The sequence below is a fragment of the Mytilus galloprovincialis genome, chromosome 5 (genome assembly GCF_965363235.1).
Source record: "Mytilus galloprovincialis chromosome 5, xbMytGall1.hap1.1, whole genome shotgun sequence".
Classification (NCBI taxonomy): domain Eukaryota; kingdom Metazoa; phylum Mollusca; class Bivalvia; order Mytilida; family Mytilidae; genus Mytilus; species Mytilus galloprovincialis.
In genome coordinates this window covers 9,556,873-9,584,313 of record NC_134842.1, presented here as the reverse complement: position 1 = coordinate 9,584,313, position 27,441 = coordinate 9,556,873, and the positions used below count along the sequence as shown (strand labels likewise).

General features: G+C 32.4%; 1 protein-coding gene across 2 annotated transcripts; it reads right to left on the bottom strand.

Annotated features, from left to right (window-relative positions):
• Positions 1–1,851: 1,851 nt before the first annotated feature.
• Positions 1,852–26,580, bottom strand: LOC143075098 (transmembrane protein 120A-A-like). Of its 2 annotated transcripts, none has more exons than XM_076250397.1 (12): positions 26,425–26,580; positions 19,414–19,532; positions 14,728–14,844; positions 13,635–13,694; positions 13,052–13,147; positions 12,211–12,300; positions 11,271–11,336; positions 10,504–10,565; positions 6,684–6,776; positions 5,016–5,080; positions 2,751–2,819; positions 1,852–2,149 (listed from the first exon to the last, which is right to left on the bottom strand). In XM_076250397.1, the coding sequence occupies exons 1-12, from the start codon at positions 26,533–26,535 to the stop codon at positions 2,003–2,005; spliced, it is 1,095 nt and encodes a 364-aa protein (XP_076106512.1). In that variant the 5' UTR covers positions 26,536–26,580; the 3' UTR covers positions 1,852–2,002. The 2 variants fall into 2 exon arrangements, with proteins under 2 accessions (XP_076106512.1, XP_076106511.1); XM_076250396.1 differs by lacking the exon at positions 10,504–10,565 and adding an exon at positions 10,361–10,422.
• Between the last annotated feature and the right edge of the window lie 861 nt (positions 26,581–27,441).

Below are 27,441 nucleotides of genomic sequence, written 5' to 3'. Positions count from 1 at the left end.
CATGTGAGCTGATTTTCTAAAATAGTTTTTTCAGAGTATTTTTACACATATAAAAAAAATCATTGTCATTGATGCCAAAAATTATATTGTTTTCAAAAGCTCTAATTGAGAATGAATCAATAAATTTGGAGAAAGTGCTTCAACCCAAACTATAATGCCCCAGTCCTTCACCTGAGATATGACAATATAAAATCTAAAATACTTTAAGATATATAAAAACAAGAGGCTCTCAAGAGCCTGAATCGCTCACCTGAATTTTTTTGGTTTAATCTCTCATCAATGATTATTTTGGCTTTTCAATTTATTTAAATGTTCTTTAAATCGTCCTATTTTCTTCAAAAACAAAAAAAAATCATTTTCTCCTATGTTCTATTTTAGCCATAGGAGCTATGTTTCTTGACATACAAGGAAATGAAATATAAAATTTATACTAGATACTCTGAAACTCTGAAACTCATTTAGCCTAAGTTTGGCTGAAATTGATACAGCAGTTTCATAAGAGAAGATTTTTTAAAGTAAGTCAACATGATGAACAAATTGTGAAAAAAAGTCTTTAAAGGGCAATAACTCCTAAAGAGGTCAATTGACAATTTTGGTCAAATTGACTTATTTGTAGATCTTACTTTGCTGATCATATTTGCTGTTTACAGTTTATCTTTATCTATAATAATATTCAAGATAATGACCAAAAACTGCAAAATTTCCTTAAAATTACCAATTAAGTGGCAGCAACCCAACAATTGGATGTTTGATTCATCTGAAAATTTCAGGGCTGATAGATATTGACCTAATGAACATCTGACTCCATGTCAGATTTGCTCTTAATGCTTTCGTTTTTGAGATATAAGCCAAAAACTGCATTTGACCCCTATGTTCTATTTTAAGTAACGGCGGCCATGTTTTTTGATGGATCAAAAATCAAAGCACACACTTTGTGCAGGATAATCTAAGGAACAACCATGCTAAGTTTTAACCAAATCCATTCAGTAGTTTCAGAGGAGAAGATTTTTTAAAGTTAGCAAATATAATGATGAACAAATTGTGAAAAATTGTCATTAAAGGACAATAACCCCTTAAGGGGTCAATTGACAATTTTGGTCATATTAACTTATTTGTAGATCTTACTTTGCTGATCTTTTTTGCTGTTTACAGTTTATCTTTATCTATAATAATATTCAAGATAATGACCAAAAACTGCAAAATTTCCTTAAAATTACCAATTAAGTGACAGCAACCCAACAATGGTTTGTTTGATTCATCTGAAAATTTCAGGGCTGATACATCTTGACCTAATGAACATTTTTACCCCATGTCACATTTGCTCTAAATGCTTTCGTTTTTGAGATATAAGCCAAAAACTGCATTTGACCCCTATGTTCTATTTTAAGTAACGGCGTCCATGTTTTTTGACGGATCAAAAATCGAAGCGCACATTTTGTGCAGGATATACTAAGGAACAATCATGTTAAGTTTCATTCAAATCCATTCAGTAGTTTCAAAGGAGAAGATGTTTGAAAAATTGTTAACGACGACAGACGACGACGACGACGACGACGACGTCGACGACGACGGACGCCAAGTGATGAAAAAAGCTCACATGGCCTTTTAGGCCAGGTGAGCTAAAAATTGAAGACTAACAAATAACAGAATGTGCATAACAGTACTCTTTTCCAAAATACTTCCAAACCACAAAATACAATTGTGAAATTAGAAATAAAATTGCATATGTACTGTTATTTTATTTTCAGCATAATAAATGGTTCCATATTTAAATTATTCTTCTTTTGCCAATTTTGTACTCTAAAAATCTAATTTTTTAAGCAAATAAAATGTAGACTCATGCTTGTCAAAAATACAACTGTGTGTCAATTCTAGATCTATAAATGCATCAATATTATGGCATAAAAGTCTTCTTCGAAATTCAAAACAAATTGTGACAGCTGTACAAAAATTTAAAAATAAATATTCTAAACATCTGATTGGTCAGGATTGTGTCATGTGACTATTTTGCAACACCATTATTGAATTTGTATTTGCTTGTTAGACTACGACTTCTCATTTCTCCTTGAATCTTGCCTTGTACGACCTTCAGAGTAGTGGTAATATTCCCAACAGACAGAATAAAGTGAATTATAGCTAGGGCTGTCACCTTAAAACAAACAAAAGCATAAATTATCATGTTGTTAATTATAGAAATTATTATAAATAAGCAATCAGCTGAATTTTTTGCATTGTCCTTCAGAGAAGAATATCAACACACTGATTGTTTACTTTCAGGCACATTCCTGGTAAATTTTTTGGAATTTAAAATATACCTGTTCCCTCTTCAATACTTTTGATCTGTAAACCCCCTCCCTTTGATGCAATTTTTGTCTGTTAACCCTCCCCCTCCTTTTTGAAAATCCTGGATCCACCAATGATCCCTTCATTTAAATTGTCAGTAAATGTAACAACTAACCTACAAAACTCTTTGGTGAAATCAAAATAAATTTGATAACTAATGTTTGATATGACTTTTGCTTGTTGATGATTGCTGTACAGTGACCTATGGTGGTTTACTGTGATTTCATCTGTTGAAGAGTTATCTCATTGGGAATCATACCATGTCTTATTCTTATAAGTTGGGTGATTCATTGAATGAGATTGCTTTAAACTCAGGTTTCAAACTCAATCAAAAGTTCTTTAAAATTTGACATAAAAGTGTACAAATGACTAAAGGAATAATAAGTATTTTGAAAAACAATACACACCTGCCATTCGTTAGTTTGTGGAAGAAGTGACAACTTGAATAATGTGTAGGCATTGTACATCTGGAAAAACTGAAATGAATAATATAGGTTATATAGCATGTATGCAAAATTTCTTGAGCATAATGGTTTTCTGGAGCCATAAAATTAAAATTCCCAATGAGTTTTACAGGTAATTTGAGTTTAGTCGAAGAACTAATGCTTGGTTTAAATAACGGCAACCATTATTTCATAAGATAATATTATTTGTCTTTGTTTTGTTAGTTTATGGATTTAAGTCACACAGAACACATTTCTTTTGAGTTAAGTGTTTTTTTCTGTACTGATTTTTATTATCCAACCGTAGCAGAGGGGGCTTCATTATTTTACCCATATCAGTCTGTACATCCAAAAATTGGTTTCCATTCTCGGTCTTTGTTTGCCTCAACCAAATGTTATGAATCTTATACACAACTCTTATTACCAACAAGAGTGCACACGCTGAAATGTCTCGCCTTCTATACTAATCATTGATATTATGTTGATAGTCTTAAGTATAAAGCTAAGCTTTATTACAACTGTCACATAAACTTAACATTAACCAAGATAACTAAACAAAGACCAATGAACCTTGAAAATGAGGTCAAGGTCAGATGAACCATGCCAGGCAGACAAGTACAGCTAACAATGCTTCTATACAACATATATAGTTGACCCATTACTGATAGTTTAAGAAAAATAGACCAAAACACAAAAACTTAACACTGTGCAATGAACCTTGAAAATGAGGTCACGGTCAAATAAAACCTGCACGACTGACATAAAGATCATAAAATATTTCCATACACCAAATATAGTTGACCTATGGCATATAGTATTAGATAAAAAGACTAAAACTCAAAAACTTAACTGACCACTGAAGCATGAAAATGAGGTCAAGGTCACATGACATCTGCCCGCTAGACATGTATAGCTTACAATCATTCCATACAACAAATATAGTAGACCTATTGCATATAGTATGAGAAAAACAGACCAAAACACAAAAATTTAACTATAACCACTGAACCATGAAAATGAGGTCAAGGTCAGATGACACCTGCCAGTTGGACATGTACACCTTACAGTCCTTCCATAGACTGAATATGCTAGCCCTATTGCTTATAGTATCTGAGATATGGACTTGACCACCAAAACTTAACCTTGTTCACTGATCCATGAAATGAGGTCGAGGTCAAGTGCAAACTGTCTGACAGACATGAGGACCTTGCAAGGTACGCACATATCAAATATAGTTATCCTATTACTTATAATAAGAGAGAATTCAACATTACAAAAAATTTGAACTTTTTTTTCAAGTAGTCACTGAACCATGAAAATGAGGTCAAGGTTATTGGACATGTGACTGACGGAAACTTCGTAACATGAAGCATCTATATACAAAGTATGAAGCATCCAGGTCTTCCACCTTCTAAAATATAAAACTTTTAAGAAGTGAGCTAACACCGCCGCCGTAGCCGCCGCCGTAGCCGCCGCCGCCGGATCACTATCCCTATGTCGAGCTTTCTGCAACAAAAGTTGCAGGCTCGACAAAAACACAGATAAAGATTGAATTTGGGTGGTGTCCCTTTACAAATTGAAAAATTGTTTCAGTCTCTAATTTTAGTTTGCCTCATTTCTAATTTGTAATTCGATATTTTTCTATTTAAGGCCAAAAAAAATTATAGTTACGGTTACCTTGACCGACCCTAATTTGAGCGCCATTTTATTTCCGTCGTAAAGTGAAAAATTAATAAAACTTGTGTCAAAAGTAAAGTAAGGGTTGCCAATAAATTTAATCAATTGCCTGATTCATCCCAATGTTCACAATCGCGAATATGACAGCTGTTTAAAGGAAACTCGCAACTCGTGTAATGAAATAAAAAATTTGCCGCCATTTTCTTTCAACAAATAACCAAGGGGAATAATCCTATCATTAAAAATATGTGTAAAACGGCCCATGAACAACTTAGAACCACAGCAAGACGGACTGCACAACTCTAAATCATGGCACAAAAAATGGAAAAATTAATGAAATGGAAATAGTGACTTACCTATGCTATTTATTTTGATGATGTAACCTTAAACAGACATATTTTTGTTGCCTAATGCAATGAAAACAAAACTTCTTTACACATATCTTACAGGGTGGTGGGCACTAAAATTAAGATTATTGTTTTTATACCCTTATTTAAGCACACATTCAGTTAAAAATAACATGTCTATAAGCAGTAAATGTTTCATACTTACATAACCTGCAAACAGGAATGGCAACAGAAAAACTAATCCCTTAAACATCCAGGACATAAATCCCTCTAAAAAACAAATAAAAAGCTTTAAACATCCAGGACATAAATCCCTCTAAAAAACAAATAGAATGTTATATTAAATTTTCAAATAATTAATACACTAAATAAGAAATAATGCAGGAACAATGCTTGAATGCTTCATAATTTCATGTTATATAACTTTAATGAAAATGAAAAAGTCAATTTAATCCCCCCCCCCCCAACAACAACAACATAATATGGTTTTGATATGAGGTAATAATTCTTATGATTTGCATATAAGGAAAAATGTTGATATGATTGGCCCAGAGAACTTCCGGTAGTGGATCTTGACATTGGTTATTATTCGATAGACGATGTTGACCGAACTCCTTTTCGTAACCAATGTAAACAAGAAGGCGACGATAACAACATCGATCTTAACAAAATTTATTTGCATTGCACGTTATTCGTTTGATAAAACATTACACAAACACATTAGTTTGAATGATAATAAGAGTTTTTGCAGTTTACTTTTTATCAGATATCAAATTTCATTGAGTACATATTTTTGCATTAACCAACAAATATATTCATGCGCCAGGTCTATTCACTGAAATAAATATACAATTAATGTGTGATAGAGGTAACGAGTGTGGAAAAATATATTCCTGATCTTCAAGTTTAAAGAATTATAAGGATTAAACGCCTTTTTAAGGAAGTTTGCTACTGAGTTTTAAAATAACAAGCTTTTCATAAAACTGGTATATATTTATACGAGATTAATATAGAAATCAAAAGAGCGAAAAAAAGTTAAAAGTCTGTATGCTTGTTTTTGAGATATTAGCCATTAAGAATTTGGCAGGAAAATGTTCTCTCTTGATTTTCATAGCTTTATCATTGACAAGTTTAAGTTCTTAAAAAGAACTAAAAATAACAAGGATTTTATAAGACTTTAACAGATGGCTTATAATTATAAATGCAAAGATTTATAAAAATAGAAATGGGGGTTAGTGGACAATTTTTTTTAAAGCATTCAAATGGATGAAACCAGAGGATTCCAAAATTCTGACAAAAATCCCAAAACATGACAAGCAAACATCCTTAAAGGAATTCATTGGTGTATAAACTGGACCAAGTCACTCACAATCATAGCATAATAGTCCTTCGGACTTTCATTTGTTTGTGAGTGAATTGGTCGAGTTTATACACCAATGAATTCCTTTAAAAAGGTGTTTAATACTATAATAATTAATAATAAGGAATTATTCGAATGTGGAATACTTCTGATTTCTAAAAATTCGAAAATTTAAATGGTCTTCCAAAATCCCCCTAAATCAATAAAGATACTTCATATAATTTGGCATACACAAAATGTACACAGATGGGAAAGAAATCAGAGGGGGTCTCATTGGGGGTTCTGATCCCGGATCCCGCTTACTGTGTTGTCAGATTCCCGTTTCCTGCTTACACTATGTACATAAGCAATTCTCAATTTTTTTGCAATTTCCCGTGTCCTGCTAGACTTCATTTCCCGTTTTCACGGCACAATAATTTGATTTTCACGTGTCACGCTTACAAAAAATCAGCAATCCGGCGTCACGCTTAGACCCCAATGAGACCCACATCAGACATATAATCTAATACAAACCAACAGTAACATCCATATCATGACCCTGTCCTAATGCTCTCAGTCTGTATAAAGATCCCTTCTGGTAGAAAAACTGGAACACATATAATAAACCTAGAAGAGATGGTACATAAAAATAAGATGATCAACAAGTCAAGGAAATAAGCAGCTCAAAGGGAAGTAATCCATTTGAGGAACACATAATAAACCTAGAAGAGATTCTTGCTGCTTACAATTATCTCTATCTATAATGAACTTGACCCAGTAGTTTCAGTGGATGTTAGTAAAAATTTACATACAAATTTTATGAAAATTGTTAAAAATTGACTAAGAAAAAAAAAATAACTCCTTAGGGGGTCAATTGACCATTTTGGTCATGTTGACTTATTTTTACTTTGCTGTACATTCTTGCTGTTTACAGTTCTCTATATATAACAATATTCAAAATAATGACAAAAAACTGTAAAATTTTCTTAAAATTACAAATTCAGGGGCAGCAACCTAACAACGGGTTGTCAGATCCATCTGAAAATTTCAGGGCAGATAGATCTTGACCTGATAAACAATTTAACCACAGTCAGATTTGAACTAAATGCTTTGGTTTTTGAGTTATAAGCCAAAAACTGCATTTTACCCCTATGTTCTATTTTTAGCCTTGGTAGCCATCTTGGTTGAATAGCACGGTCACCAGACACATTTTAAAAACTAGATACCCAAAAGATGATTGTGGCCAAGTTTGGATTAATTTTGCCCAGTAGTTTCAGAGAAGATTTTTGTAAAAGATAACCAAGATTTATGAAAAATGGTTAAAAATTGAATATAAAGGGCAATAACTTATAAAGGGGTCAACTGACCATTTCGGTCATGTTGATTTATTTGTAAATCTTACTTTGCTGAACATTATTGCTGTTTATAGTTTATCTCTATCTATAATAATATTCAAGATAATAACCAAAAACAGCAAAATTTCCTTAAAATTACCAATTCAGGTGCAGCAACCCAACAATGGTCTGTCCGATTCATCTGAAAATTTCAAGGCAGATAGATATTGACCTGATAAATAATTTAACCCCACGTCAGATTTGCTCTTAATGCTTTGGTTTTTGAGTTATAAGCCAAAAACTGCATTTTACCCTTATGTTTTATTTTTAGCCATGGTGGCCATCTTGGTTGGTTGGCCGGGTCACCCGACACGTTTTTTAAACTACATACCCCAATGATGTTTGTGGCCAAGTTTGGTTCAATTTGGCCCAGTAGTTTCAGAGAAGATTTTTGTAAAAGATAACTAAGATTTACGAAAAATGGTTAAAAATTTACTATAAAGGGCAATAACTCTTAATGGGGTCAACAAGTCAAGGAAATAAGCAGCTCAAAGACCTAATAAAAAATTTAACCACAGTCAACTTGGTCAACAAGTCAAGGAAATAAGCAGCTCAAAGGGAAGTACTCCATTTGAGGAACACATATAATAAACCTAGAAGAGATGGTACATAAAAATAAGATGATCAACAAGTCAAGGAAATAAGCAGCTCAAAGGGAAGTAATCCATTTGAGGAATACATATAATAAACCTAGAAGAGATGGTACATAAAAATAAGATGATCAACAAGTCAAGGAAATAAGCAGCTCAAAGGGAAGTAATCCATTTGATATAATTCTATATCAAATTTAATATGGTGTTTTGTTTTCTGGCATTTGAATCAATTTAAGGATTTTTTATAACTAACTCTTTTCATGAGCATTATTTAAGAAATGAGAATTCAAAATAAGAAAACAGGAATTTCATACAATTATCAAATTACATAAGGCCTTACCCATACAACGACCTACAAAGATAAACTTTTTGGGGGATATTTAATAATAAATACTAATCAAAGAGCAGATTGCTCTGAAGGATACGACTGCCATTGTCTTCATTAACACATGTATACATGTAGCTGAATAATATTATTTTCAAAACTAATTCAACTGCACATGTAAAATGTAATTTACGTAATCTGAAGTTACAAAATAGCCAATCCAGGATACAAGTGTACAAACAATGTATTCATTGTGTTTTATTTTTGTACTATAAATTCCAAGTGTATTTTCCACAGAGGTCACAGAAGAGACTCAGAGTGAGAGAGGGTATTTCACTTCATATCTTATCACCTATTTTCCTACGATAATTCTAGGAGGAACCCATTCCTAACTCCTTTAAAAATATTAAATTTCCTTTGGGTCAGTAGTCATGACTCCTTTCCTTACACATTCCTCAGTTAAAACTTCAATCGTATTTAATATAACACGAAGTTTGTCGACAAAGCCAGATAATTTTTCTCGACATGTTTTGTCTTCAGAAATTACGGAAGTTACTTCCAGAAGGGAGCAACTCGAAACAATACTATGGATGACTCCATTTCGCCGTAAGGGGTGTTGCGATGTACCCTTTAAGTCAAGAAAACTATACGCATGCACATAATTACCTAAACAAACCCTGAAGCAAGAACGTATATTAAATGTTAATTAAACGACCTAGATGGTTCTTTATTTCTTTATGGAAGTACAATATCAAATATCAGTTTCATAACGGTGACATATAAGAGAAACTCCACTTCAGTTCTTATATGACAAAAATAGATTTATCGGAATTCAGAGAACTCTTGCAAAACTGGGGATTTCCCTCTGAAGTGTTTCTAAATTTATAAAAACACTAAATATAAATACTGCTTAATTCTGATTTTCCGTGTTGTTAAAAACACGCATATAAGTCAAGAGAAATATCAAACATGAAGATTATGAGAAGAACATGATATTAAAGATCTTTAAGTTCAATCCCTTTGTTTGGTTTTACCTTTTAAAGCAAGACAATCATAAGAATCTGAGATGTTCCTTAATATTTAGAATAAAACAATTGACATGAGGGCATTGCCCTGAGCCACTGGTATAAGTCTACAGATTGTTTGAAAGCAATCATATCCCAAAAAAATTATATTACAGAACAAAACTTAACTTCAAATTTAATTTTTAAATGAATTGCAAGAGAAGGAAATCACTCACGACAAGAAAAATTACACAAAATCAATAACACAATTGTTTACATATCTCCCTCCTAAAAATTAGTTCCTTATGTCAAAGCATTCTTTTTAATTACATTATTTAACTATCAGACAAATTACCTTTATTAATGAAACAACAAATATAGATATTAAAAACTCATTTGATAATCAAAATGAGGTCAAGGACAACACCCATGAATGTCAGACCATTTGACATCTGTGTATCAGATATAGATTATGCAACACATCTATCTTCTGAAAAAGAAGCAGTAAACAATCAGGAAACCAGCATGTGTCATATCGATAAATATTATCATCCAATACTATTGATACCTTTGTTGATCAATTTTGATGCCTACACTTTTCATTAATGTTATAGATCTTGATTATCATATCAGTCAGAAGATTGTTACATGGCAAAGTAAACTAGCAACGGATAGGAAGGAAGTAACTGGGTAGAAATACAAAGAAAACGGTTACAAAAAAGGTATATACAGGTGTTAGCTAAGGAGGAAATATATTGGTAGAACTAGAAATGAAATGGTTATAAACAGGTTCTGCATATAACAGAAACAGGTGCTTGGCTGCAACAGATATGAGTGCTTACATAAAAGTAAACAAGGTCTGGTTATAGGTAAATGATTTTAAACATATACATACTTAGGTACAAACTAAAACTAAGATTTTGAAATCTATATGATTGGTAGGAATATCCATCTTGCCTGAAATGTATAAAATATTGTGTAAAAATATACCAACTAATGAGTAACAATATACATACTAATGAGTAACAATATACCTACTTAGGTAAAAACTAAAGAAAAGATACTGGAATCTGAAGGACTGGTACGAAACTCCATCTGGCCTGAAATTATCATATAAAAGTTAGAATATACATTCATAGGACAAAAGTCAGTTCCCACTCAAAAAATGTCCTATCATTTCAACTAAAAACATTTTTTTTGCAAATCATTTTTCGAGTGGGAACTCACTTTTGTCCTATGACTGACATTGAGCGAAAGGAAGAAGATCCTTCTAAACCAATGTTGATATACAAATAAAGAAAATATGAATCGTCATCTTCTGAATATTTCCATTCTAATCAAAATTTAAAAAAAAATACAAACAAATGATACTCAATGTTGTTCTAATTTTACTATCAAAGTTTTTTAATTACCAATTCTTCCATTAACTCTATCCATAGCTAGCCGCCCTGACAGAAGCTACTCTAAGATGATGGCTCCCCTGCCTATTGTCACACAAGTGGGAGATCTTCATGTTAAATATCAATTATATCTTGTCTGTAGTTATTTACGTCTTAATTTTATTCACTTACACCATGGAGAAAGTTTTGTTAATGTTTTGATCATTTCTTTGTCTGAAAAGTGGGGTTGGTAATTGGTCTGAAGTAGTTATCCTATGAGGTTGACTTGGAACAATTACTGCAAACTGGAACATGATAACATAAGATTATTCCAAGTTAATTGTATTTGAAATACCAAGTATGCCAAGTAATATTAATATTCAAAAAAGGCTAATTTTGACATCTTTTAAAAAACATAAAACCTACCAAATCAATGTTATACCAGCACACACCGTTGATATAAAGTGATGAGTTATCCACCAACCTTTTATTCTGTAATAGACATAATATATACAATCAATATTATATTTGGAAACAAAAATGGTGTAGCATGCACTATAGATACTGAAAAATAAGAAGCTTATCTTATTCCACTCAATATTAGGAATTGTAACCTCTGCTAACAAACTCAAAATGCTAGTATTAATCGTTTATTGCGCCTGGTCTTTTAGCATTTTTTTTTTATGACTGATAACATATTCTTGAAACAATAATCAAATAAAATTGAGAAAGGAAATAGGGAATGTGTCAAAGCGACAACATCCTGACCATAGAGACAACAGCCGAAAGCCACCAATGGGTCTTCAATGTAGCAAGAAACTCCTGTACCCGTAGGCGTCCTTCAGCTGGCCCCTTAAAAAATATGTATACTGGTACAGTGATAATGGACGACTAACTAAACTCTGAATTATACACAAGAAACTAAAATTAAAAATCATACAAGACTAACAAAGGCCAGAGGCTCCCGACTTGGGACAGGCCAAAAATTGCGATCATAGTCTGATTCTTTGATACTTATTTACTTATATATTTGTTGCATTACCTAACTTTATTGGGAACTTTTATGACTGTTGTCTTGCTAGTGTTCATGCATATTTGAACTAAGACAGCTACTATCAAAGTCTTAAATCTCTCAGATTTTAAAATATCTGTTGAAACGTTCTATGCGGTCACTTACAATCTTAACTTTAAAGATGCTAAAAAACTCAAGATTATTCCTTCTCTTTTGATGACATTTATAACTTCTATTAATTGTATTGACTGATGTTTCTTCTTTTTTATCCTTAAACCAAATAAAAATTTTAAAAAAATACATGTATAAAAAGATAAAATATGGTTTAAAAATATTTAAATATTTGAGTTTTACCTGGACCCATTAATTCTCAGTATGTTTTCTCTAATAGTCAATGTACAATAATACCACACCAAAAGGAAATGTAATACTGCATCCATCCATCTGTAAAAATGAATTAAACGTAGAATCAAATAGATGATACTTGTGACACATTTTATCAAATTAATAAGCCAGTCTTTCTGATAAGAGAGGGTTCCTAGAGAGAAACCTTACAGAAGTTGAATTGTAGTTTTTATTATCATCACTCCTGATATATCTGAATAATAATGTCCTCATAATACAGAAAAAAGTAGTATCTTGGTGTTTTGAACAGACTTTCATCTAAACCCAATTGCTTATAGATCTAGAATCTTCCACTTCAAGTACTTGCAGACTTTTTAACAGAACAAACACATTGATAATCAATTCATGTGGAGCTAAGGAAGTGTAATAATTTGAGTTAGTAAGTAATTATTATTGTGGAGGACAGTGGCGGATCCAGCCATTTTAAAAAGGGGGGGTTCCCAACCCAGGACAAAGGGGGGGGGGGAGGGTTCCAACTATATGTTCCCATTCAAATGCATTGATCGGCCAAGAAAAAGGGGGTGTTTAAATTTTGGACCCCCCCACCCTGGATCCGCCAATGGAGGATCAGGGTTAAGATAAATAGCTCTTTAAGCAAGTAATGCATTTGTTATAGGCAGTTATTTCAATGGGTTTTTTTTATAAGCATTTATGTATTAGAATCCAGGAATATATCCAGGAAAATTGTTGACACAAAGTTACTAGTGTTTTTTTTTAAAGTCATATACATTTACTTGGGTCTGCATGTACATCTTCAAATAACTATATCCAAGTTAACCCATATAAATACCTGTAGCCTGGGTTGAAGAATAGTAAAGTAGAAAGAGCCAGTGTTATATAACTGACAGTCACTTTAAACTTCTCATAATCATGCTTGTAGGTGTATCTGAAATAAATAAATTCTGTAATGTATAATCAGAGTTAACTTGAAGAATTTCTTATGGTATTACATGTATTAAATATAAGTATTGGTAATACCTACATTATTAAGTATTTTATTTTTCCATGCTACTCGGTTGAAAACTACTTTTCAGCTATGACATTACATCTAAGTACATCGTAACTTATAATTATTTTGTCAAGTTCTAGCTTATCAAATGATTTTCAGTTAAAAATACCTAAGCCAATATTTTTTTCATTGACTCTCATTTGAAAACAATAATGAGCTTTCCGTTGACTCTACATGTATATATATTACTATGACAAATGCGTTTTGTAAAATATACTTTTTTCACTTTTTTGGTCTTTTGTCTTTCATGTTGTTTTGTATTTAGAACTTTCTACCAAGACATTTGTTTTACATGCACACGTATAAAAATTGCAGTTTTTATAAAACGCAATCATAGACTTGTTTATATTACTATGATACTTACTTGTCTGCTTTGTTTAGGAGTGACACACTCACTTGTCCAAGAATAATACTCAGGTAAAGTCTGAAAAATATAGTTCAAAATCTGTGAGTACTGAGTAACAGTACCATGTGTTTTGACGATTGTTTGCAAACAGCCAAAATGATTCATACTGTTTTGACTAGATGTGAATTAAATAGTTTAATATTTTTTCATCATGTAAATACTGAAAAAACGTAACTGGGTCAAAAGTGATAGTTTCAGAAAGCTATGACACCATGATTTTCTGAACGTACCTCAAAAGATATGGATAAAGAGAAATACTTAAGATGGTACTTAACACTACAGGGAGATAACTCTGTTAAATCAGCTAAACGTTTTAATCACATTCTATTGTTAAGTAAATATTATGGAACGCCATGACTGCCTCATGTTAATGATCAGCATTATATGCAGTGTTCACAACATTATATGCACAGTGTTCACAACATTATATGCACAGTGTTCACAACATTATATGCACAGTGTTCACAACATTATATGCACAGTTCTCACAACATTTGTATGGAGCACTGTGCATATAATGTTGTGAACACTGCATATAATGTTGTGAACACTGCATATAATGCTGATCATTAACATACATTTTTTAAGGCAGTCATGGTGTTCCATCAAATATTAAGCTTCTAAATAATCAAAATTAGTGTTTGCCAAACTGCTACAAATCCAAAATATTTTTTCTGAGAAAGTGATTGGTTCAAGTTTTTTGACATTTTTATATTTTTTGCAAAGGGTCAAAGTAAATATCTTTGTCGAAATTTATGAAAATTAAATGAGCCAAATTAATTTTAGTCAAAGTGATGGGTACCACCTTAAATGAATCATTTTAAAATACAACTGTCAGACATGTTGATAAAGTTATTTAGTCCAGAATCTAAAAGTTAAACCACACAAAAGTGACATGAATCTTAATCTTAAAATAGTATTCAATCATTTTAAATGCAATAAAGTAAAGTCAGGAAACTTGTACAAATCCTGTTGTTTTCATTTTGTGTGTTTGGTTATTCTATCTTAGTTTGTAAAGTAGTTACACGTAGTCATTTATATAATATCTTACCCATTTTTGTGAGGTAGAATATCTTCCATATCTCTGAGAGAGTTTTTACGACCTAGCACCTTCTGGTTGAGCTCTTTCCCTGTTGCTCTCACTTGTGGATCGTCTGACTTATTAGCCCTAGAACAATAACAAAGAATTAGTACTTTATTAAACACTCTGGTATATATGTACAATGTTATTTTACCCAGGATATTACATATCACTCGACTCAGCTGAGAAAGGAAATTATCAGTCAGAAAGATCAAAGGAAAATTTCCTAAAATACAAGCAACTCTATCATATATAAGTTGATGAAATAAGTTTGTTTACAACAAATGATGTCCTGATGAAAAGATTAAAAACAATCACTAATAAAATGTCAGGGTTGTCATTCAAAAAAAAGATTGGTCTGAAACCCTATTCACATACATCACATGTATACTTATTTTGCCTAAGTTGATTTGCACATGTGTAATGATTATTCTAATGCAACCTTGTTTGTAACGTACATTTTGATTGGATAATGTTGAATTGATGCTATGAAAATGTGTGCGCAAGTGCAGACGACATTTGACGTATTTTAATAGTATTATTTGACGTTGTTTTCTGTCAGTTTCATCAACATGTGTTGTATTTTAAGCTCTAATAGCATCAAATTGTGATTTGATGGTTGCAAATACCTGTTTGCTTGCTCCACTATAGTGTCGTCAGTAAACTATTATTGTAACCCAGGGCTCACACTACTTCAGAATTATAGGGAGAAGTGACTTCTCTTTTTGAAACTGATAGGGAGAAGTGGTGAGATTTGAAAGAGAAGTGCTCATTCGCGCGGGTGCGCTAACAATGTTTGGATTTTACAATAGTATAAAGGGCCATATGTAAATAATGTTCTTTTTATGTTGTTCAATTCATATGAGTAAAAAATTACAATTATAGTAACATTTGAAATTAAAAGTTGTTTAAGTTTTACTAAGGTTCTTGTGAGAAATTACCAACTAAATATCTAGCCCTAAAAAAACAAATTTTATTTTAAAAAAGGTTAAGAAATTATATCAATTACAATTTAATTAAAAATTATCTTGTGTATGAAATTCAGTGTTTCTCATAAAAAAATATAAAAGTTATTAAGCTGGGCCATAATATATTGATATTAGTATAATAGTCTCAGAGTTAAGCAACTTTAATCAATAGTTTGAAACTTTCATAAATCAAAGAGCTGAAAGCTCTGAAGAAAAATGACACCACAGTCTCTAATATTGGGATAGTTTTTATGCAAGTCTTGATTTTCACATACCGTAATTAGTTTAACAATGCAACATGTCTCGTAAGCATATAATTGATATTCGTATATATGTGTGTGTGTGAAGTGAAGGTGACAACTGGCAGTTTTTTTAAGACAAATGAATAGGTCAAGACTACCTGAATTGTACAAATAAATACCGTAGAAAGGCTTGTATATTTCTCACTGGTACATAGTCTGAATCCGGGTCCGTTCGCGCCCACTCATGTTCGCCCCCTTTCACTTTCACACCCTAAATGTTCGCACCCAATCTTAATTGGTTTTGTGTTTAATAACTCTGTAAGCAAGTGTTTTCTTATAAGTATAATTGTTGTCACTGTCTCAAAATAAAGTGTGACAGCATTTTTATTTGTGTTGAATAAATCTTAATCATGTTTTGGATAGCGTATTGTTAAAAATAATAATAATCCTTTCTAATTAAAGTGGTATTTTGTCAACGTTTTATTTTGTGTTGAATAACTCTTAATCATGTTTTGGTTAGTGTATTGCTATAACTTTGTTTCATTGACTTCTTTCAAAATGAAGTGAGATTCTGACTATGTTTTTTTTCTGTGTGTTGAATAGATTTTATCATGTTTTGGTTATAATAGAGGATTGCTATATTTTGGTTCCTATATCTTATTGTTTCGTTGTTTCAGATCAAAGGGACCAAGCTGTTAAAAACAATTATCTTTTGTGTTTTTCCTTTAAAATCTTCAATGTTTTACTCATACCAAGCTATAAATACATTCAGTATTTACACCAAAGCAATTTAAAACAACAATCATGATTTTCCAATTATTCAACTTGAATTTGAATTAAAATTGAGCGCGAATGAGTAGAGTGCGAACGGACCTTGGGTGCGAACGTGCGAGGTGCGAACCTGCAAGGTGCGAAAGTGTATTGGGCGCGAACAGACCTGATACCACAAAATATTAAGTAAATAATCTTTTTGTTACTGTTATCAAAGGTCTAATGAAACTCAGGTAATTTCAAACATTTGTCAAAGAATTTTAGTCAAACCGGCACCTGGACAAATCAGCACCTGGTTAAATCGACACCTGATATAGTCAATTCGTCACCCATGTTAAATATATATTTTAACAGTATTTTAAGCAAAAAGAGTAAAAATAAGTAAGGGGTTGCCAGAATTTTTTTCAGTATTTAAGCAAAAAGAGTTAAATACTAACTTTCACATTTTTGGGTGTTCATTGTACATTTTGTATATATTTATTTTTCTCAACTAAATGACATTTTTGGTGTATTTTTAATGATATATATATGAGTAGTCAAAATAATTATTACGTCTGGCAAGGCTTTTTTAATTTTATTCTGGGACACCTTTCTATGACCGCAAGGCTATGTTAATTTTTTTATGGGACGCCTTCCTAAGAAAGCCTTCCTACGAACTTCGTAGGAAGACGTCACAGAAAAAAAAAATAGCCTTGCCAGACGTCATAATTATTTGGACTAATACATGAGATATTGGATATTTTTATGCATTATTTAAACCAGTTGAGCATTTTACAGGATTGTTTGTTTAATGCTTTTTAAACTTTACTGAAAAAAAACTCCTTAAATTTGCTTATTATTTGGCATGAAAGTTTGATTTATTGAAAGGGACTCATAGTTTTCCATTTTTTTTTAATAATTGTCTAATTGTTAAAACAACAGCTTGGGTAAGGGCTTCGTTGTTTACCTTTATACACAACAACATAATTTCACTTTGGTTTCGTTGTTTACCTAAATACACAACAACATATTCACTATGTACTTGGTAACAGTTATAAATTAATTGAATAGAAAATATTATAACAAATATTATTGGATGCCGAATTGACGTCAAATAGGTGCCGATTTGACTAGATGCCAATTTAACCAGGTGCCGACTTGACTTGTACGTTTCAATTCCTCTGCGATCGTTTGTGGTATTTTCTCTTTAAAAACCTATTTTCCATCATCAAAGAGAAGAAGAAACTGCTTGAAAATGATTCTGGAACGCTTCATGATTGTTAAAATAAGTTAAATTCACTCAAAAAACAATTTAAAAACTTGCGATGTTTAAACAGGAAGTTTCAAAAGCACGTGTAAGAAAAGAAATTAACCGGTGAGAGTGGAAATCCGTACATAACAGATATCACTATAGTACGACTTTGAAAGCAAAACAGTTCCATCCTTTTGTAAAACAGTCTTTAATATACCTATCACATTAATGTTTGAAGGGTCTTAAGCTTATTCAAACCATAAAAGTCGGTATGAAACACCAAAACGGAATGAACAGTAACCGATTACGTTTTGTAGTTTACAAATTCTAAACTGGTTCCCGTCAAACTACAACACTTTGTCCGAGTGTAGTGGAATACAAGCAGACACCAGTTAGTTTGTAAACTGGTTCCTGGCTGATTACTACACAATGACCTCTCATGCATAATTAATGATAACACAAGCAGATTCCAGTTTGTATAGAAAATAGTAAATACGAAACCAAGCGCGGTAGGCAGAGAAATGTAATGAAGTTCAGGTCGCCAGTAATGAAACAATGACTGCGTCATTTTCCAAAAATATAGGGAATTATATACACCAATCAATTAGATGTAACCAAAAGTCTCTTAATGCGTGTGGGATGCGTAATTTTCCCCTTTGGGATCAATATTCTTCTGTCAGCTGTTCCATCCGTGCGTCCGTAGTAATTATTGTAAAAGTACGGATTTCAGTCATAGCTGGTCCGGTTCAGATATGTAGTTAAGAAATCGGTCAATGGCGGACTAATGCAAGAAAATTTACAAAAATAAACGATGTTTGACAAGTTATTTGGAAAGGAACATGACGGTTTTAATGCAATAAATGGATTAAACATTTACTGGAGGCAACTTTTATCACGTTTAAATGAAGTAACAAACTTATTTTGCGGCCGAAATTTAGGTTGATGTACTTTTTCGAGGAACAAGCACCGGAACTTGCGAAAATGCACGAAGTGATAAAAAGTTGCATTTTTATCAAATAACCTGATACACACTGCGAAGACAATGCTTCAACCTCTTTTCAAAAGATAATGAATAGTTTATGTCTGAATTTCTTTAATTATCAGTAAAAAATTGATGTTTCATCAACTTGGTAAAAATTGAAAATGTCCGATGACGGAAGCGACTGAAAGCGACTATCGTCAAGAACAGGGTGACTTGTTTTCGCTTTTGGGGGTTGGGGAAAGCGAAGTGACGGTCGGGAGGGCGACTTCTTCGCCCAAGTCGCCTGGTAGCGTGAGCCCTGTTGTAACCATCAAATCACCAATCAATGCTGTCGGAGCTTAAAATACAGTTACCTCCTAAGTATCATACATTTATGTGTTTACTGTCTGATTGTTTAGTCATTATCATGATACACCCAGATATCCTTTTACATACATGTACATGCCATTAAAACATTTTTACCTTTTAAGAGATTCATGTATTTTTTTCATCCTGTATCTTTGATGTGCCACCCCATTCAGACATTTTTTCTGCAGTAGTCCAAGTTCTTCCAAAGTTTTTTTGTATGATTCATGATCTACCTAAAATTATATTCATATATATTTTTAAGGAAAATAGCCATTAAACAGTTTCGCATTTTCTTTTCAATTATGGATACACCTTTTACCGGAATCCTCGGGTTTTATCTTTACCGTATAAGGTCTAGTCCGTTTGGTATCACGTGAGCGTTTGACATGAACATTTGCATTAAGAGTTTCAAAGCATTTGTTTGAAATCGATGTTGAACGCTTTGAAAACATGATATGACGTACGTTACTCTGTAAATGTATCTTTATACTTGATGAGCAGGGTTCATTTACAAAAAAGTTCGTTTAATACAAAACTGTGTTTCGGGCATATGTAAATGTTATATGACGAACAGTCTATTGAAAATATCCCACTTCTATACAGTATGAACCAAAGGTGACAAAAACCTGTAAAGTGAAGAATATTTGGCAGTAAAATCGCCCAAGTTTTCCAAACAGATCTTTTATAAATGCGATGTAGACAATTGAGTTCAAGTCTTGTAGCATTTTTATTGGAAACCCAGGCACACACGAAAATTTAAACACTCTAGGGACTTTTTCTACTACAAAAGTATGTCTGCCCAGACATATTTTACTAGGACAAAGTTATCTCTTACAGAAAACCTTTAGGTAGAGGTAAGCATACAAGGTACGTAGTACAGAATATTAGTGCAAGTTAAAACTCTTAAAAGTTCCAGGTATATACATGTTGAAAATATGCGGCACAGCTCTATATTTTGATATTTGAAAACAAAATAGTCGTGCATATGAATAAACTTCACATTCTACATGTCAGATATTTTTTTTTCAAAACATCCTGGGAGTCCCAGAAACTTATTAGCAAAAGCAAAACAGACAAAAATGACATTATGCAGATTTTGTATCTATAAAATAAAATATTATACCTACCTGCCTACCCATGACAAAAATTATTCCGAGCCAAATTATTTTTTTTGGAAAAAAATGAAATATTTTACCTACCTACCTACCCTGTTTCAAAACATAGGGTCGGAAAAGGGCAAACAAACAATATTTTAATTTAGGCCTGAGCAAAGTGCAACTCAAAATAAATTATGAATATAAAACTATAAGGCCAACCTTAAAAATAAGTTTGTTTGCAGTTTTCCGACTGTACCTTCAGACTGAAGGGTCGGTAGGTAGGAAAAATATTTTATTTTATCAGCCAAAATACAGTTTAAACAAGCAGTTACACTAAACTAAGTTTCTTGTGAAGAAAAAAAAACATTTTAAAACAACAAACACTGGACATGCTGAAAACCAACATCAAATGAACAGGCATTTTCAGATAAAAAAACTTTTTAACCAAAACTGAAACTTTAACATAATTTATGACATAAAATATGGTATAATTATTAAATACTGGAACACTTATAAACAAGGAATGTCATTGTGACTAGAACTGTTTTAAAGAAATATATTCAGACATGTATGCTTCTTGACTAGAATGTTTTCATGAGTAGAGTATTTTCATCAGAAAAATGTAGATATTAAAGATTTATAAGACAATGTATTAAAGAGTGTATTTTTAATAAAATAAAAATAACCATTGAATCTTCCTCAATTGAAAAAAAGGCAAATTGAAAAAAAAGTATTTAGACATTCGACTGTTTTCATATTTCTAACAATATTTAATTATATGTGATAAGGTTATATTTTTGCCAGGCTTTAATGAAAACCAAAGAAATCTAAAGTTTGGGGTGAAATCCATAGCACCCCATTTAAAGTAAATGGTCTGTACTGAAATGTTTTTAATGCATTAAAAAAAAATTGGCAGCATAGCTCCTAAGGACATGTTTTAATTGGATTCACACAGTCCACACAGTTTGGGTATATTTAATATTGTAAAAAAGAGAATAATTGCAATGAGTGGGGCAGCCCCCCTTATCCTAAGGGAGCTACCATTTGATTTTTAATTTTTAGGGGGGGGGGGGGGTGGGCTAGGATGAAATTTGAAAAAAATAGCCAGGACAGGAGTTTTGAGTAAAAAAAAAAGGCAGGATGAGACACTTGCAAAAAAAAAGTCAGGACGACAATTTCGGTAAAAAGAGTCAGGATACACTAAAAAAAAAAGGGAGGACCGATCAGAGTGAAAAATAAAAAGGCAGGACAGAGATTACAGCTAACAAGAATGTGTCCCCAGTACACGGATGCCCCATCCGCACTATCATTTTCTATGTTTTAAATATTTTAAATGGGGTTAAATCTCTAATTTGGAATTAAAATTAGAAAGATCATATCATACAGAACATATATACTAAGTTTCAAGTTGATTAGACTTCAACTTCATCAAAAACTACCTCGACCAAAAACTTTAACCTGAAGCCGGACAGACGGACGAACGAACGAACAGACGGACGCACAGACCAGAAAACATAATGCCCATAAATGGGGCATAAAAATAAATGCAGGACAAAATTTTTCATCCTAGCCCCCCCCATAAAAATCAAATGGTAGCTCCCTAAAGGAGCATACTCATTGCAATCGATTTAATATAGAGAGAGTATATTTATTTTTCAAGCTAACCATTCATTTTCTCTACATCTTTGTGTAGTTAGGGTTGCTTCTTATTGATTTGGCATGATCTATATCCATTAACATTTCAAATGAGCCCTTCCTCCGTACAGGCGTGTTTACAGATATCCATGAAGATTTAAGTCACGGAGGAGTGGTTTCATCTTTGTCGTCTTCACAACGATTTGTAGAAAATATGCCATACTTCAAGCTGCTGTCGAATTATTTAACCACTGAAATTGGTTCGATAAAGTCAGATTCTGTACCCGATTTGTTTGAGACAGAATGGTTATCGTGTCAGTTATGAATATCCGCTGCATCATTGTCAATGATATCATCACACATCATTACATGTGCCTGAATCTGTATAAACAGTTTACTAATAAACTTTTTTGTTTGTTATTTGTCTTAAAATTGACACGAGACGACAGCATAAAGTACTCCTCTGTGACTTCATGTATACCTGTAAACAATTTCCATGTGCTTTATCATTAAATGGTAACATGAACGCTTGACGGGAAGCTAAGAAAAACCGAACTTGAAATGCGTAATTGACCCAGACTTTAAATCATTTCCGGAAAGGACCCAAAGTTCTGGATCGCGTCAATAGAAGTATTAAAAAAAATTTCTTCAAATTTAAAGCAATAAAATTTTCAGTCGGGAGGATTTTCAAGGGTCGGTCGGTAAACTGCAAACAAACAATATTTTAATTTAAGCCTAATCTTAACTTATTTTCTAATTCACACCAAGCTTCATTCCCATGATTGTTTGATGTGATTTACTTTGCTACCATTGAGAGTTTTTTTCATAAAGATGATAAATAATAAAATTATGGAATGCAATAAAATTCAACAAGTGCACTAAACTACTTCATATGAATATAAAGAGATATAGAGAATAATACATGGCAAAATCCGTATCATATGTCGTATCATCCCGAGACATCAATATCAGCCCAAGGGCCTTTAGGCCCGAGGGATGATATTGGTCGAGGGTGATACGGCATGTGATACGGATTTTGCCATGTATTATACGCTTTATCATATATTTCAACAGAAGAGTATTATATTATATGAACTGTTTTCTGATCCCGATAGATTAGCACTGGGTTACCTTCAGTTCTGCTTTTGTCTTGGTTCAAAGCCTTAAAATAACTGCTTATACAAAGCACCTGGGTTACCTTACCATTTGCCTGCTGCTGTTTTAAAAATATTTTGTTTATTATTGTATTTATTTGAGTGTTTTGTATTTTTTATAGTTGCATTTAGTGTGCCAAAAAATATGCAAACTTGATGTTCGTGACGTCACATACAATATGAAAACTTGACGTTCGTGACGTTACATACCAAACAATGACGTCATTAAAAAAATGACCTATTTTGAGGAAATTTATTCTTAAGCAAAAAAAAAACAAAAAATTTTATGTAAAAAAAAAAAAAAAAAAAAAAGGTATGCGATACGGGTTTTACCATGCGATACGGGGCAGTGTTCTCCCCAGGCCCTTAAAGGACCACGGGCCCGCGATGTATAATTTTCTACCGTGGTGGTATCGGTCTTGCCGCGATGTATAATTTTCACCGAGGTGCTAAAATTATCGGTAAAAAAAAATCATATAACGGTAAACCTTTCCATGGGGTATAACATTTCAGATGAAAATTGACCAGTTCAAACCAGTTCAATCCAGTTCTGACAAGAAGATTGTTTACACCACGTGATCGATTTACCTTTTGAGGTTAACCTTGATGATTGGATTTAATCGATGTACATGATTCTTGTGTTTTAATTAATTAAGAGATCATAACTTAATGATCACAGACTTATGAGACTTTTGAGGGACAAGCAGACATTTGTTAATAAACTCTATTACTCCAGCCTTTGGTCATAAATGATTTGCGTATTTTTAAAATTTGAGTTACTTCCCCTGATTTAGCTTATTACAACAATGTGCTCCTAAAATATTATCCATCATTTGAAATAGAAATAAAGTACAAATTGAATGCAAAATTATATAAGGATGTTACCTCAAGGATAAAAACTTTCTTTGAATATACCAACAAAAATATATTGCAAATTATTTTTGACAATCATACTTTTATTAAAGCACAAACATATTATATTAAATAGGTAGTATATCCCTTTATACATCAACTGACTGAGCTAGGGCTGTATGTTGTTGAAAACATCCATTTCATATATATAGCTGAAGAGTATTAAAGAAGTTTAATGATTAACTTTTACAAAATAAATTTACAATGATTGGAACTCAGCTAGACATGACAACCTGTCACAAGTGTCCACATAGATAATACAAGTATACTTTTCATGTCCATCATGAAATAACACAATAATGATTTTAATAATAATTTTATTGATGTCTAAAAGAATCATGTCTAAAGCTATGGAAAATAGTATTTAATTTACTAACGGTTCTACATTAAAATTTAATCTTGTTTAACGTTAATTGTTATGGTGTAATCTAACAAAAATGGGGAATGTGTAGTGTAACTATACAAGTATAAGGACAAAATTGGCTTGATCAAAGTATAAAAAGTGACTAGTTAGAGACTAAAAGTGCTTTCTGTTATTTATTCTTAAAAGATATTAAAGTATACAAACTGTTTGATTTACTTTTTTTTACCAGTATTTTTTTTTACCCAAAGTCATACAGTAAACAAAACAAAAGACAAAAAGGTAATGGCACAAAAACTAACAAGAAGAAAAAATAAGCGATGCAACGCGACACGACATATTGTACAAATCATTTTGACACGCGTTACCCTGGTGCTATCCCAAAATCCTGGGGAGAACACTGCGGGGTATGCGATACGGGTTTAGCTATGCGATACGGGGTATGCGATACAGGGTAGGTGATACAGACTGGAAAAACAACCTTTATTAGATATACAAAATAGCTGTATTTTGTACTAAATATATGATAAAAGATATTATAACAGGACAAAGACAAGGATTTAAACAATTACTTGTTCTGACTACAGGTCAAGTATATGGCCTTGAACAAAGAAAAACCCAATACTTGATCATGTTGATGTGTATGGAATCAGGCTGATGGAATGGAAAGGTTCAAAACTTTGGTTGTTTGCATATAACTATGACTTTATCAACCTGACTCATCCAGTGTTATAAAAGATTGTTTAAAATTCAAGAGAATCAAGGTTGTGGAAAAAGACTTCAGATTCATGAGATTACAACTACTCGAGTTACAAAGTACACTATTATAGATAGTAGCAAATGGTTCCATTTTGTTCTTTTATTGAACTGGCCCATCTGATTTTTATCTTCATTAGGTTCATAAAAGATGTCTCAGACACATCAACCAAGCCAACCAAGTGATCAGAATTGTACAGAAAAATGCCAGAAGTTGGCCAATAGCACAGCTCTGAAATTTGTCATTCCAGGGTCAATTCAATTCATTTAATTGGGACATTTCATGCATATGGTTGGAACCCCGCTTTGAAAACCTGCTCCTGAAAAGACCTGTCGAGTTATTTATTTTCAATAAGTTGTAGGACAATGAAAAATTTGCTAAAATAAGCAATGTTTGAAAAGTGATATGAAAAGGAATAGGATGCTATTCATTAATGCAAAACATGGGAAAAAATTGCTGTAATTTAACAACTTTGTATAACAGAAAAACTGCCTATTGACGAAAGTGTGGCTGCATGTGACTTACAATTGTGAACACCAATGCAACAAGACATCACTTTCAAGGGTAGGGCTTAGGTAAATATATCAATTGGATAGTGACTTAGACCTATGCCTAGTCACGGTCACCTGCTAGCGTGAGCCCTTTTTATTAGTAATTGATTTAATATCAATCTTTAACAGCTACCTGAATTATGGATTATTAACATTTGTAACATACATGTAGAACTGTAGTACATGTAAGTGGATGATAAAGATTCAACGCGATCAATGCAAATTTGGAAATCAAGCCTAATTATGTCACTTATCCCAAATAAACTTACTACTCAATTTATTTATCCCATACAGTTGCATGTATGCATAGTGTGTATTCAGAAGTTAAATTAACAAATCTCAAGGCCAAAACACATGATAATGAAATGTTTTACCTTGAACTCACTGGCAGTGTCATTCAAGCTTATCAGCTGTTCACACTGTGACAAAGTACATGTAACATAGAGTTTTAAATAAATGCAATATTGACCTCAAATAAAGTACATTATTATCCATTTTTGTAAAGCATCCTTTAATTGCAAATAGCAAAAATAGCTGTCATTTTGCACAGAACAGACTGATAAATGAGGCCATAAAAGTTATGATTTCATCAGAATTCGAATAGTACATTTTGTTGTAAAGTTATGACGCATGTTATTTTTAACCATTGCCATATTACCTCTAGTTGCATATAATCTTTTTCTAAATCTTCCCAGTCCTCCATCATGGATCTAACAATAGTGTTTTCGCATTTTTCTCCACTCTTTTCATGGTCTGACTGATCATCCATCTCTGCATGCAAAGTTCCTTTGAACAAACTACTTCCGGTTTAATTTCAAAAGGTCATCTTCTTATTCTTCTTCTATTTGATGTCCACCCTATTTGCAGGGTCACCGCATTAAAAAAAAATATGCGTTCGCTTTAACATTAAATAATTATAATTATTTAATTACCTTGTTATTATCAGAGACATATATACATAAATGTTAATTAAATAAGATAAAGGTAATTGAAATTTCTCAGTTTTGTTATCTATTCAGACATCGGACTCGGACTTCTTTTAAACCGGTCCTTCTAAAAAGCGACCGGGAACGCACGAGAGCGCCCGGGAGGATAAAATAATAACATTTTATAACAATAAATGTTTTCCTGAATAAAAAAATAAATTAATCATTGCATGTTTTGTCCTTAATATAAATGGGGATATGTACGATGCTACATCTAAAGTGTGTAGATAGTGTTGCTGCACTTTTACATTTAAGATTTCAAAATTGTATGACGTCGCGTACGGTGTTGGTGTTAGTTTTGGTAACGTTAGTTTGACGTTATTTTCCATGCATTGTATAATAGCGTCGTACGTTTTTTCGTTTCGTGCAGCTCAATCATACAGCATAATTTATATGAGCGGTTTGCTTGACTTGCTACGTATAGAACCGAAATGAAAAAGCGGCACATATTTTTTTAAGTACAGTTAAATTAAAACAGAAAAATAATATCCATTGACATTAGTATCCCCTTGGAGCAAAGATATCTTCTCTTTCTTTTCTTTTTATTGAAAGAGGATATTTAAAAAAAAGTTCAAACCACTGTCTTTTCTGCTGCTTTTTCTTTTAGTTTAAACATATTTATTTATAGGATTGGGAAACAAGTTATTACAACTTATATTAATCCGTTTCCACTTTGAGGGTGCAAGTGC

Excerpts from the sequence above, each read along its gene's own strand:
- LOC143075098 (XM_076250397.1), bottom strand. The coding sequence starts at position 26,535 with ATGGATGATCAGTCAGACCATGAAAAGAGTGGAGAAAAATGCGAAAAC. Across the intron at positions 14,845-19,413 it reads ATACATGAATCTCTTAAAAG|GGCTAATAAGTCAGACGATC; the intron begins GTAAAAATGTTT and ends TTATTGTTCTAG. Across the intron at positions 13,695-14,727 it reads ATTCTACCTCACAAAAATGG|ACTTTACCTGAGTATTATTC; the intron begins GTAAGATATTAT and ends TATATTTTTCAG.